The sequence below is a fragment of the Ciconia boyciana genome, chromosome 1 (assembly GCF_034638445.1).
Source record: "Ciconia boyciana chromosome 1, ASM3463844v1, whole genome shotgun sequence".
NCBI classification, from domain to species: domain Eukaryota; kingdom Metazoa; phylum Chordata; class Aves; order Ciconiiformes; family Ciconiidae; genus Ciconia; species Ciconia boyciana.
The window spans coordinates 127,663,896-127,678,021 of NC_132934.1; the positions used below are offsets into that span (position 1 = coordinate 127,663,896).

Below are 14,126 nucleotides of genomic sequence, written 5' to 3' on the forward strand. Positions count from 1 at the left end.
GGGGTTTAAGTGAAGGCAAACATGTTACCACATTTTAAGGTGTAATATATCACCTACAGTGTTCAGAAAATACTATTATAATGATGGCGTGATGCTAAAATAGCATGTGCTTCTATTAATATGTTATTAAGCCTACTTTTCATTTGTCAATATGTATTGACATGTATATGATATTAAAAAATAGATAAAGGGGACACTGCTCATATACAGCTGACTATGCAAATGACTAATTATATATTTGCATGTAAAGATAAGTCATAAGCTGAACTCCTTCCCTTTTGAGCACCAGCTTCTCAGGCAGAGATAGGTTTGTTCTTTAATTCTGAGAAATTATTTATTTTTTGCAGAGAAATCTGATGTATTGAAACACTGGCACTTTTTAGATTGGCCTTTTTAGGAGTGATTTCCCTTTGGGAAAAACTTCCTGGATCCAACATAATTGCTGGTTAGAAAAGAATAAAAGAAAACCAACAAACAAAACTAGTAAAGCTTGTGTTTGCAAAGCTGTCAATAACTAGGAGACCAGGGTATTTTTGGTAGAGTGCAGTTCAAAATTGGTTCAAGTACTTATTTGTGAAAGCCTAAGGCAAGTATGGGTCACTAAGATTTGAGGCCAGTGTCCTGGTAGTCAGTGGTGTTACGTGAGATGGGGGAAGAAAGTAGCTGCCACTCCATTCCCATGCCCTTACCCCGCTGATGATAAGAGACACGAAATCAGGGCGCTCTGCCAAAGAGTACTTACCTCCTATACAAAATCAGAAGGAAGGAAGTCTTAGGAAGCTTTTCAGGGCAGAAAAAAAAAGTGGGGTTTTTGTTGTTTTTTTTTCTGTCCATTGATGCTTTCTCTACCTTTTTTGCAACCAGTGCAGCTAAGTTATTAGCTACTCTACTTAACAGCCAGCCAGCAAGAAGACAACGACCAGTCCCTGGGACCCTTCAGGAAGGTTATTACCTATTAGCAGTTCTGCTCCTTCCTCCTGGGTCAAATCCATAGACACAGAGAAGTACAATCAGTTCCCAAAGTGTGTTTGTGTGTGGTAGACCAGAGGAGGACTAGGCCAACTGCTGGGAATAACATTACTAATGTATACATCGGAGCTGAATACCCCATGTTGTGTATACTTAAAATGTTCTGGAAATGTGAACTGAAGTTCTGTTTATTTTCCTTTTTAAAAAAAAAAAAAAATTCCATTGGAATTGTGCTCCTGCTTTTGTCTTGAGAGTTGTACCTGCTACAATTTATTTAGGGGAAAGGGCTGAGAAATGGGGGAGAGGGGGGGTGTTTTTAACAAACATGCAGCAAATTACATAAATTTGTTCAAACCTAGATCTATGTGTACATTTCACAGCTGCCCATTATTGTTTTAGGGATCATATGTAGCTTGTCCTCAAAAGTACTCTGTAGTTTTTCCCTAAATAGCTAATTAGGCAAAGTTAGGTCAGAAGAACGAGACCTTATATAAACACTTGTAATGCCTTAAAGAACTAAAAAAAAAGGAGAAAAGTCAGGAAGCAGTTTCCCTTAAACATTCGTAATGAGAGAACAATTCCAGCTAACATAATGAAATGAGAAAAATACAAGGCTTTCTCAGCCTGGGGTTCAATCTAGGCCTATGGTGTCAGTAGAAATCCTGTAGGTTGGGTCTTACAGCCCTTCTCTCTTCTGTCCCCTGAGCAGCAAATGCAATGCGTCTCTCTGAGCTCCTGTATTTGAAGGAGGGGATCAGAGTTGAGATTAAGTCTTTTTGGTATACTAACACCCCTGCTCCTTTCCTAAATTTGCCTTGAATCTTACCAAATATCCTCAGAAAATGTTAGTATACTATTTCTCAGAGGATTGAGCTGTACTTTTTTTTTTTTTTTTTTAATATTAATTAGGGTTTTCTGGATGCTGAAGTCTCCTGTTTCTGCTGAGCTTTTGAATAGGTTCATCAGTGTTTTGAGAAGCCTAAGATGGTCTGATTATGGTGATTTGACTCAGGTTCCAGAGTAAAATCTCAAGGGGTAGCACAGGGAACAGGGAGTTTTAACAGTATTCAGATAAAGTCAACACACTGCTCATCAGTATATTTATAGAAGAGGGACAAAGAATTGCATGTAACATATTGCCTTACATGAGCAATATACTTAAAATCATTGTCTGTCTGTCAAAGCAGTCTATTGTATTTCCTGTCAGCTTGTGAATGTCTTGGATGACCTCAGTGAGTAAAAATCAAAGCTAGTCCACTCAAATATCATTCAGTCATTGTATTGCATTGATTTCTTCTTTCTCCCTCAGATAAGCAAGAATGGGAAAGGAACATTTCTCAGCAGTTGTAGTTACTGGCAGAGTAGTGTAACAATGTGCTAAAAATCTCTAAGAATTTTGAGTCGATGGAGCCAGAGTATCAATAATGTGACTGTCTGTGGCCTCTTTTGTTCCTAGTGCTCCCACCATTGTTGGTACTCACTCCCACTCACTGAAGCAAATCCTGGCCTTTTCTAAATCTGCATTGTTTGGCTGTGAGAAAATCAAATAGCAATTTTGATGGTTTTATTCTCTAAAGCGCGCTGTTCCAATGAACCTGCAGTTGCCATGAAGAAAGGAATTGACACCTGCCTTAAAACCATTGTTTCAAAGTTTCCAGCTAGTATATGGGAATCCTTTTTTCTTTTTGTTTTGTTTTGTTTTGTTTTTTCTTTTTTCTTCTTTCTTCCTGATAATTCCTGATAGACAAAACACAGCTATTCAGTTATTGTTTAACCCAGCTCAATTGAACACTGGGTAACAGAATAAGACAAGTCGTCTTCTTTTCTGTTTGTGTTCCAACCTGTGATGGAACTGCTTGCTGAATACTGCATAAAATCTTCTACCACACAACCAAGCCTCCTATCACTGCTTGTCTCTGCAGTGATTCAAATATTCTACACATTATGTAATGTCTTTATTGACACCTTAAAGACAATGGTTGGTTGGTTTCTTTGTTTCAAATTAAAGCTTAACTCTGAGGATATGGCTCATTTCCTATATCCTGAACTGCCATTGCACTTTTGTTGAATGTTTTCTAATTTTCAAAAATGAGCTGTACTGACTCTTGAGGAGAGTTTCCCAAGCCACTTGTATTGGAAACCACCACCCACATTTGTGGAAGGCAGAATGCAGATGGTAGGAAATTTGATCTTGATGTTGCAGTCTATAGGAGGAGAGGCTGTGGAGTCTCCATCCTTGGAGATATTAAAAAAACAGACTCGACGTGGTCTTGGGCAACCGGCTCTAGGTGGCCCTGCTTGAGCAGAGGGGTTGGACCAGATGACCTCCAGAGGTCCCTGCCAACCTCAACCATTCTGTGAGTCTGTTAAAGCATTATTTATTCAGGTGTGCTGAGTAAGTGAGGCTGAAGATCCTCTAGAAAAATAGGGAAGAATGCACCAAAGAGTGGAAGCTTCCTTCCTCCCATTCCATGTTTTCAAGGGGAGAGTGGATGATATCAAACAAATGGAATAATGTAGTGACATATATATTGTATGTTTCTGAACCTTGGATCATTTAACATCTGCTTGATATTCATCAGCTCACCGTGTTTAAAAGTATTGGGTTTTTTATGACTTGTTCACACTCAAATATGCTTTCAGAATAGTATCTAAATTATACTAGATATTTTAAAATATTTTTTTTTCCTGTTGCCATTTTTTATTTAAAATGTTTAGTGGTATTTGGGGGAGGTAGAAAAATAAGTGTAGTTTGCTAAGGGATGACAACATAATGCTGGCTTCTTTGTGGAAAATAGAAGGGAATTTCATTTGAGTAGTAGGTTGCAAACATGAAATCCTTCATTAAGTATCTAGGAAAGTTGTCTGGTAACCACTTGCCATTAATAATAGCATTTTTGTTCTGATTGCATGTTCCTAAGCATTCTTCAGTGTACCACTTGTCTCTATTAGCCTTCCACCTGATTAAATCTTAGAACTGTCCTTTGTCAGATGATTAGCTCCATTAATACTGCACTTTCTTTCCTGGCCATAATTTCCTATGAGCTCTAGCCTGGAATAATACTTTTAAAGTCAAATGTGCAGTTAGCTAATTCAAGAGGTTTGCATTCACAGTTGCAAAGCTGGATGCTCATCCTACCAGACATATATCAGAACTGTAAGATGCATTTGCGAATGTGTTCTAGTTAAAACAAGGTCTGTTTAGTGGTACTAGAGGCTCTAGTGCATGAAAATCAGATAAATCTCACAGGTCAGTACCTTTTTTTTTTCTGGAAGGCTTTCTATAGACCTCAGTGTGTTCATTTTCTGAGTTGATAACCTACAGAAAGGAGGTTAAGCCTCTTGCACTCGATGTCCAGCATTTTGAGAAGAGCATATTTTTGCTGTGGGAAGTGATCACATTATTATTGCGATAAAGGAATTCAGGACCAGTGCAGTGTTTCATGTTTAGATTTAACCTGAAGAGAGACGGTATGCTATTCTGCAATTCTTCAGCTTGAAAGAAAATAAGTAAACATACCATATTACTCTTGAACAGCCGAAGGAATTACCTGCCTGGCCATTTGATTATTCTTACTGACTCACAGTAAAAACACCTGCAAGGGCATTCATCGGCTCGCTGCTGAAGGATTTGTTATAAACACAGTGTTATGAAAGTGGCAGCTGAGTGTTCTTGGCACATTTCTACAGCACCCAGACAAATGTCATTCAGCTTCCACATCTAGCATTCAGTCGTAAATCTGTGTTAGGAGAACATATTTTTTGAAAAAATTATGCTTACTGTGGGGAAATCATGCCATGCATTACCAAAAGATTGGTTCTTTTTTAGGTTAGGAGGCTGCCACTAACAAATTGCTGTGGTCTAAAATTGGCAGAGCAAACATCTAGAGATAAAAGTACTTGAAATGATCTCTGTATAAAGATAATAGCAGTGGAATAGATTTGTGTTTGCAAAGGTAGCAGAGCATTGCCTGAACTTTGAATAAGTTTCAAAGATTGAGATTGTGGGTTTAACTCTCACTTTCCTCAGGAGACCCTGGTTTTTATTACCTCGATGGACATGAATTAATTGGTGACTAGCAGTTAAATCTCTGGCATATATCTTTGTGAGAAAAAAAAAATCAAACCAGACACTGTTACTGAATATTCTATACAGTAGCCTAGGGTGGTAAAGGAAAGTTTGAACAGTTTGAAAGAGGCATTTTTGCCTTTTTCTTTTTCCCTGCTAAATCATAGAATCATAGAATCATTTAGGTTGGAAAAGACCTTTAAGATCATCAAGTCCAACCATTGACCTAGCACTGCCAACTCCACCACTAAACCATGTCCCTAAGCACCACATCTACACGTCTTTTAAATACCTCCAGGGACGACGGTGATTCCACCACTTCCCTGGGCAGCCTCTTCCAATGCTTGACAACCCTTTTGGTAAATAAATTTTTCCTAATATCCAATCAAAACCTCCCCTGGTGCAACTAGAGGCCTTTTCCTCTTGCCCTATGGCTTGTTACTTGGGAGAAGAGATCAACACCCACCTCGCTACAACCTCCTTTCAGGTAGTTGTAGAGAGTGATAAGGTCTCCCCTCAGCCTCCGCTTCTCCAGGCTAAACAACCCTGGTTCCCTCAGCTGCTCCTCATAAGACTTCTGCTCTGAACCCTTCACCAGCTTTGTTGCCCTTCTCTGGACACACTCCAGAACCTCCATGTCTCTCTTGTAGTGAGGGGCCCAAAACTGAACACAGTATTCGAGGTGTGGCCTCACCAGTGCCGAGTACAGGGCCACGATCACTTCCCTAGTCCTGCTGGCCACACTGTTTCTGATACAAGCCAGGATGCTGTTGGCTTTCTTGGCCACCTGGGCACACTGCTGGCTTATATTCAGCAGGCTGTCGACCAACACTCCCATGTCCTTTTCTGCTGGGCAGCTTTCCAGCCACTCTTCCCCAAGCCTCTGGCGTTGCATGGGGTTGTTGTGACCCAAGTGCAGAACCCGACATTGGGCCTTGTTGAACCTCATACAATTGGCCTTGGCCCATCACTCCAGCCTGTCCAGATCCCTCTGTAGAGCCTTCCTACCCTCAAGCAGATCAACACTCCTGCACAACTTGGTGTCATCTGCAAACTTACTGAGAGTGCACTCGATCCCTTCGTCCAGATCATTGATAAAGATATTAAACAGAACTGGCCCCAGTACTGAGCCCTGGGGAACACCACTTGTGACCAGCCTCCAACTGGATTTAACTCCATTCACCACCACTCTTTGGGCCCGGCCATCCAGCCAGTTTTTTACCCAGCAAAGTGTACACCCATCCAAGCCATGAGCAGCCAGTTTCTCCAGGAGAATGCTCTGGGAAATGGTGTCAAAGGCTTTACTAAAGTCTAAGTAGACAACATCCACAACCTTTCCCTCATCCACTAAGTGGGTCACCTTGTCATAGAATGAGATCAGGTTGGTCAAGCAGGACCTGCCTTTCATAAACCCCTGCTGACTGGGCCTGATCACCTGGTTGTCGCATATGTGCCACATGATGGCACTCAGGATGATCTGCTCCATAACCTTCCCCAGCACCGAGGTCAGACTGACAGGCCTGTAGCTCCCCAGATCCTCCTTCTGGCCTTTCTTGTAGATGGGTGTCACATTTGCTAACCTCCAGTCAACTGGGACCTCCCCGGTTAGCCAGGTCTGCTGCTGAAGGAATCCCACATACTCTTGTTCTACCCCATTTTAAGGTTACATGTGGCGTTTTTATCAGAGATGTTTAAACAGAAATAGCTATTTATATGTAATATTTTATATGAAGCTGCTGAAGAAGTTTGTAATACAACATCAGACTGAATATATATCTTCCACCAACAAAATGCATCTTCCTTCTCTCGTTTGCTGTGTATTGCACGGGGCTGGAATAAGTCAAAACTATATAATAAAGAGCTTACTAACGGTCAGCAAAGAGGGAAGCGATGCTTGTGGGGAAAAAAATAATATTTTTAACAGTGTTAGCATCATTTATTACCAAAAGCATGCGTCTCCTCCACATGCTGTTTCTTTTTGATGAATCTCTAACTATTCAAATATGACTTTCCGCCAAGGGATGAAGCAAGCAGCATTATTTGGGATAGATAGCAGTAGAACTCTAGAAAGTTTGTTGTAGCAAATACTCATATATTAGTGGCAGAATGTATATAATGCCTGATTTCTGTGGCGTGTTTCCAGTAGTACTATTGTGTTGTAAATCTTTTCACTCATGACCATCTGAAAGGAATTGGAATATGCTCCTTCCTGTATGCAGAAGTTTTTTATAATGAAATAGTAGCTTTATAAACTCTAGTATTATTTTTTCATGAGTATATTGTATTGTTGAGAATGGAAAGCGTTCTTGTGAAAGGCACTTTTAAAGTGCTATTGAGATGAGGTTTTAAGAACAAAAGATATATTTGTGTCAAAAAGATTTGCCTTGTCTTGTCTCCTTGGAGGGGTGGAGCCGAGGGAAAGCAAAGTACATTATTAATGCTGTGCATTTCTCATGTAGCTCATCCATACCTGCCTTTCAAATTCAGCTGAATCCATTAACTATTAATTGCTGAACATTTCAGATGGGAATTTAATATCCCTTTCTATTTAAGAAGTGTAAAGAATTTTACTGCAAACCAAAAGGCAGCATTGAGTGAGCTTTATTTTAGTATAAGTGGTCTGCAGCCTTTTCCACATATGCCCTTTAATTCTAGTTTGGTTTGACTTTGTCATACAAAGAGGTCTGCCCTTCTGTATTATTTCAGGGATGATGCCTACTAGATCTTTTTGAGCAAATGCTTATTAAGTTCTAATTTGAAGGCATCTTGCTCTTCCCACCTACATAAGATACATCAGAATTGTATCTTTGTGTGCCCAGTTCCATTCTGCATCAAGACTGTACTTAGATACAGAAATCAAAGCCTAAGATAATAATCTCCCTCTACAATGTTTTCCGTATTAAATAATTGAGAGGGAATTTCATCTGTGGCTGAAGAAATGTGTGGGTTTTTTTTCTTTTTCCACTGGAGGAAAAATATATAACATATTGTGACAAGTAAATAGCTGCAAGGCAGAAAAGGCATAGGGTATGGCAGGAGCTGTCAATGGAGAACTATCATTGTGGTCCAGAAGGCTTTGCTTCCTCAAGGAATTTGAGGACGTGCATATAAACTTGTTATTTCAAGTATTTTTTTAAAAGTGCTGTAGAAGAGTTTCCTGTTGCCAAAACCATTGGGTAACATGGTTTTTATACTTATATGAATTAAAAATTTGAATGGGAATTTCAGATCCTGCTGCAACATGTTCCCTTCCAGAAGAAAAGATAGCACAGAATCAGTGAGATGAGTTAGGGATATAGACCATGACTATGAAGGGAAGCTGTAGGCTTTCAAAAATATATTGATGTAATTGTCAAGGAATACATCCAAATAGGTGCCCTGAATGTGTCTGAATTATTATTAGTAGCTATACTACAAAGACTGAAGCTTTAATCAATAATATTGTACTGTTTTGTTGAATAATTCTAATGAAGTGCTTTACTTTACTCTTGCAGATGAACGGGAAGATGTTCAAAAGAAAACATTCACAAAATGGATAAATGCACAGTTTGCTAAGGTAATTAAATATTTTTATTTATTTATAAACCAAAATATGTTTTGTATATTTTTCAAAAAAACTGATATTACCCCACTGAGGCTTAATTTTCAAGATAACAGTTACAAGTTTCAGGTACTGCTGAATGCAGTTGACTGATTTATTAGAAAAAATGTCCAAGTTTTATTCCCTTGATTTCAGTAGGGATTGAAACGTAAGAAGCCATCCTCTTGTCAAAATGTTCTCTGCCTCGATTTACTTTGCCTTTTGTCAAAATAGTGATGCAGATGTATTACTGTTTGTTGGGCTCCTTTGTTATGTTCCTAATATGCAGAGGAATTTCTTCTATTCGACTTCTCTTTTCTTGTTTCTAATTGCAATCACAAATTTAACAAAACAAAATGAATTGGAGAGGACCAAGGTCAAAGATAAGAGGTGTGATCCAGTCAGCAAATAATGAAAGTCAATTATATTAAGTTTTGAAATAGTTATCTTTGTGAACTCCTGGAGAATGGCAAAGATCTCAAATGTACTGGAAAAAAGAGCAAATAACTAACTGATTTAAAGGAGCCCCCTCTGGCAGTATATAATAATTTCATCTTTAATACACAGGAAAAATTGAGCTCAAACTATTAATTTGATTAAACATGTTTGAAATTCCTGGAGGATAATTACTGAACTGTATTTGCCAGTAATAAACTAAATCAATCCCATAATCTGTCATTTTATCTGCTAGGAAATAATTGGCAATAGACAACAATGAAATAGTAGCTGTGATATATCTGCTGTTTAGTTTGGCTTTTCATTGTGTCCCATCTGATTCCCCTCATTAAAAAAGAGGAGTAAGATAATCTGTATATGACCACCATAATGTTGAAAAACATGCTCAGCAGTGGTTCAGTCAAACACGGAGTCCCACAGGACTTTTCCATGGTCCAGAGCATTTTCTAATAGTGATTCAAGTGATTTAGACAGCAGACATTTGTGCTCAGCATCTTTGTCCAACAGTTTGGAGGACTGGATGAGGATGAAATACAATCTTGAACAAATGGTCTCAAATTGATCAATGAATTATAAGACAAGTGTGAAGTATTATATTTAGGACAGAAGTGAAACGTATGCATACAGAAGCGGGGATAACTGGGCTGGCAATAATAAAGCAAAGAAAAGCTCTGGGAAGTGCGGTGAATCACAAACAAAATGAGTCAGCAACACGGTACTACTGCAAAAAAAAAAAAAAGGCAAATTTATTATAGCTGTGATAATGGAAGTGCTTGACAGAAGGTTAAAGATGTAATTATTTTATTTGACTTGGCAATAGTGAGATTTTAGCTTGAGTAATTTACTATCTTGGTGTTCCATATATGAAGAAGTTGTCCCAGAAGCAGTCGTCTAATAGAAGCTAATCTGAAATGTATTGCCGGTTAGGCCTTGTTATGGTCACAGAAATAGTTATGAAAAAATAAGAACTGTTGCTTCTATATCTAAAGAAAATGTCATGTTCCTAGAGTGTTGCTTTCTCAGAAATCGTTTTATGGGAACTTGAGCAAGTCTGCAGAAGAAAAACAAGAATATGAAGGGTTTAGAAAATATGACCTATCAGCAGATGCTTTTAATGGTAGGTTTGACTCTGAATCTAGATGAATGATCTAGATGTCTTTCCTCCAATTCTAGGTTAGTAGAGTGTACTTTAATGGTATTTTAGCTACCTTTTACTTCAGTTCTATAAATAGTATTTTTAGTTGTATGTGAACATGCATTCATAAACATACTGGAAAAGTACTAATCTCTCTCTACTTCATTTGGACTTTGAGGAAAACCTCCTAAACATTATGGTTCAAGTTTTTCTTTGCCTCATGCGTCACCTGTGTTTTGGACAGGGTCTTTTTATTTCAACAATCAATCTACCAAAAACCCCTTGATCTTTAAATCTTGGACAAATTACTCTCTTGCTCTACAAAGTTGTTATGCATAACACCAGAATAGTTGGTCTGAAATTGGAAATCACATACGTCTGGTAAGCTTAGTAATATGTGCTTGCTGCCTGTGTGGTACACATGCAGAAAGCATGGTTTGCTCTTTAGTGCAGTCACGTAACATGCAAGCTTTGTATCTGTCTAGGGTTTTCAGGACAGAAATACAGGAGGCCCTGCTTGTATTCTGCTGTAACATGGGTGCTCATAGTTAATAGCTGTGTGCTGTCCTGGGACTGTGTTCCTCCCTCTTCTAAAGACCAAGACGTTTTGGGAGAGGTGGTCTTCAAAACATGAAAGTGGATCTCCATGTGAAATCTACAGCTTCTTCTCCTGACTTGTTTTCAGTGGTTCATATCCATCTCTGTTTCTAGCTGTGGAATTGATTTCAGTTAACGGCCTACTCCTGGTTAGCGATTTCTCATCATTGTTAGCTTTATAAAACTGTTAAATAAATGACTTTCATCGTAGAATTGGTTTGTATTCACTCCTCTGTGGTTCTAGAGGTGCTGCCTTGAGCAGATTAGCCTACGGGGTCAGAATTAAGATAGAGGAATATATTACCTCACTCATTTCTCTTATTTGTGAATAGTGGAATCCAGGTCATTAATTAACTGTAAAATATTTAAGGTTGAATGAAATTATTTTATACAATTTCCACCCATCCACCACCCTCCATAGCTAAAAAACCCCCCTACTTATGCAGTCAAAGTAAACGCTTAGTTCTAAATGTTCTAAGTCTTTATTTGTGTTGGGTCCATAGTGCATTGCCCCCCAAAGAGCTGTATTCCTTTCCTGAAAATTCAGAGTCTAGAGTACCTGTGTCTCAGTACACTTATTCTCAGACTAAGCTTTCAAAACATTCACATTTGCAAGTTGCTTTCACATGACTAGTGGTGTAAATACAAATAATGATTTTAATGTCAGAAGTTGTAAATTATTGAGAAATAAGTTTCCAATTTATGTGTCATCAGCATAACTTAAGAACCCACATATAGTTTTTATTTGTGGGGGGAAAAAAAAAATCTATTGTTTGAGTTGCAGGCCTGGAGGGAAGTAGTAGTCCTTCTTCTGCGCATGCATGCAGTGGCATTTTAGTTGGATGATGTGTAGATGCTGTGGACTCAGACGCCTTGAGTTCAGCAATGAACTCTGCTACCTCTTACCTAAGGAGTCAAGTCCCCAACATGAAATACATAACAAACGCTCACCCACACTATCTTGGCAGTTTTCCATCTGTGATGTGCAGACCCTAGAAACCTCTGGAGTACTACCAAGAAGTCTGTGAAAGGTTATCTAGGGAAAGCTAGCAGAACTGTCAGCAAGATTACAATTGCTATGGGTGAGGCCATGTCTCTCTTGAAACTTTTTTTGGCACATTGAGTGGGGTGCTTTAAATGGAAAAACTGGGGGAAATGCATTTGCAGGTCTCTCTTACAGCTTCTCAAAAGAGCAGTTTTCTCTGTAATTCCTACTCCTTTTACTAGCCAGAAAGTGGTTTACGCAGAAAATCTGTGCTTTAAACATTACAGTATGTGACTCATCTATAAGCTATTCATCATTGTTTCAGTAAGATAGGCCAAAAGTTGGCTTTTAATATTTGTGAGATAAAACACTTAGTAAATTAAAAGTATAGGAGAAATGGGAGAATGTAATCCACAAGAACTTTGTGTTTTCCCCTTTCTAATCATAGACATTGTGCATGATTTTCTTTAGTGATACCTTCTCGGTTTACCATCTAAATGGCATGCAATAAATTGAAACTCAAAGCAACTTTAAAAATGTGGAGCATATTACTTTAATATAATTTTATTCAGAAAGAGCTTTTCTTTGTCCTCGGAAGAAGTTTATTTATAAAATAATGAAGTTCTGCAGGGTGTACGTAATGATAGCAAAGGAACATACTGTAACCTAGTTTTTAATAATAGAACTATAATTAGAGCTCTCACAAGAGATATCTAGTCCTGGGTATGATAGTTTTTGCTCAGATTTCAACTTTTAAAATTTGAAATAACTGAAACCTTTGTTTATCAATGAAACATAGAATCTTAACTATGTGTTTTGGGAGAATGCAAATATATCACGAGCCCTCAAGCGTAGCAGCTCTATGCTGGAACTTTGAAACAGCCAGAACAATGATGTTAACAATGCCTGTACCCCATTTTAAGTGAGTTTATGTTGCCTCACTGGTTAAATATTTTTACATTTTTAGTTGTTCGTTGCATAATAGGCTTCAAAATAGAAAGCATTACTGAAGATGGAAATGTTCTTTACTTGCATGTAGGAAAGAGCTTGTAAATGGCAATTAATTTTAAAATGAAAACCTGGAAATTCCAGCACCAAAAAACCCCACCCCTCTCTAAAAAGGAAAGAGCGTACTCCTACGACTAAAAAAATATTGACAAGTTATTTTTTTCCCTCATTATGGAGAGAGGGTCTCAAACTGCTGACAATTTTAATGTCAGCAATAGAAGTATCTGTTGTGAGTACAGAGACGGCTAGCAGCTAATAATTTTAAGTTTTGGCAACTTGAATTTTGGGTTATACCTTTATGGCTAACTTGAGGTCAACAACTTAACCTGTAAGTGGGTTTCATAAAAGAATGGTAATTTGTGAATGAGTTTTCAACATTTTAATCTGCAATATCAAAAAACAGATGTTCATAAAATTGCTTGTAAATTCAGAGTTTGAAATAGGTTGTCCACATTTCTGCTACAAAAGGGTAGAAAATTCCACTACCTACTCAAAGAAGACATTATATATGACAGTACACTTTTTCATGTAAACACGAAAATTGTTAATCTTCAACCAGGTAGGAGCAAGAGTCAGAAAACAGAGAATGGTAGATTTTTTGGGGGAAAAAGTGGGTAACTTTTTATGGTTTCTCTACTTCATGCCTTGGTTTTCCTCCTGTTGTTATTGAAGACGGCAGAATATGAAAATAAATTTAAGGATACCAAATATTTCATTACTTAGCTTTATGAAAAACCAACATCATTCAGTAAGTAATCCTTTTAATGGAGAATTTAAGTTATGAAAAATGGCAGCTTTTTATGGGCAGGTGTATTGAGAAGTAGTTGTTTGTATGGTGACTGTGGAATTAGATTCCCATTCTTCTAGTGATTGTGTGAAGAAACGTAGTAAAGATGCAGCCTGTGTCAAAGAAGGTAAGGTTGACAGCCTAATTTAAGATATAGGTGGCTAGTAGAATAACAGTCAGCAAAATTAAATACACTTTTTACTAATGAAGTTGTTTTGAATAGCAGCTAGATTGTTCAGGCAACCAGTATATGCAGGGATAAAAGGAACACAGAAGGGGGCATTGCTTAAAACTTTAGTTGAACTACGTAGCAGTCAAAATAATTTCCTAATTACCCAGTGTTTGTATGTGGCTTATATGATATGAGGTGTGGTGATGGTCTCAGTTCTTTCCCTCTTCTTGAGTTCATGGATAACTGAATTTATTCAAGACTCCCATTCACTTTAGTGGTCTCTTGCAATTGTAGATTAAATGTCTTCTGCATCTCAGGTAACAAAAACTACTGATGCAAATGAAATGTTTACTGACCTTTTGAGGAAG

General features: G+C 38.0%; 1 protein-coding gene across 1 annotated transcript in view; it reads left to right on the forward strand.

Moving 5' to 3' along the window:
- The window catches only part of DMD (dystrophin), a 1,150,282-nt gene that overhangs the window by 113,226 nt on the left and 1,022,930 nt on the right, over positions 1-14,126 (forward strand). Inside the window, exon 2 of the mRNA XM_072848384.1 lies at positions 8,533-8,594. Within this exon, the coding sequence (XP_072704485.1) occupies positions 8,533-8,594 (62 nt within the window). The remainder of the gene's footprint in view (positions 1-8,532; positions 8,595-14,126) is intronic.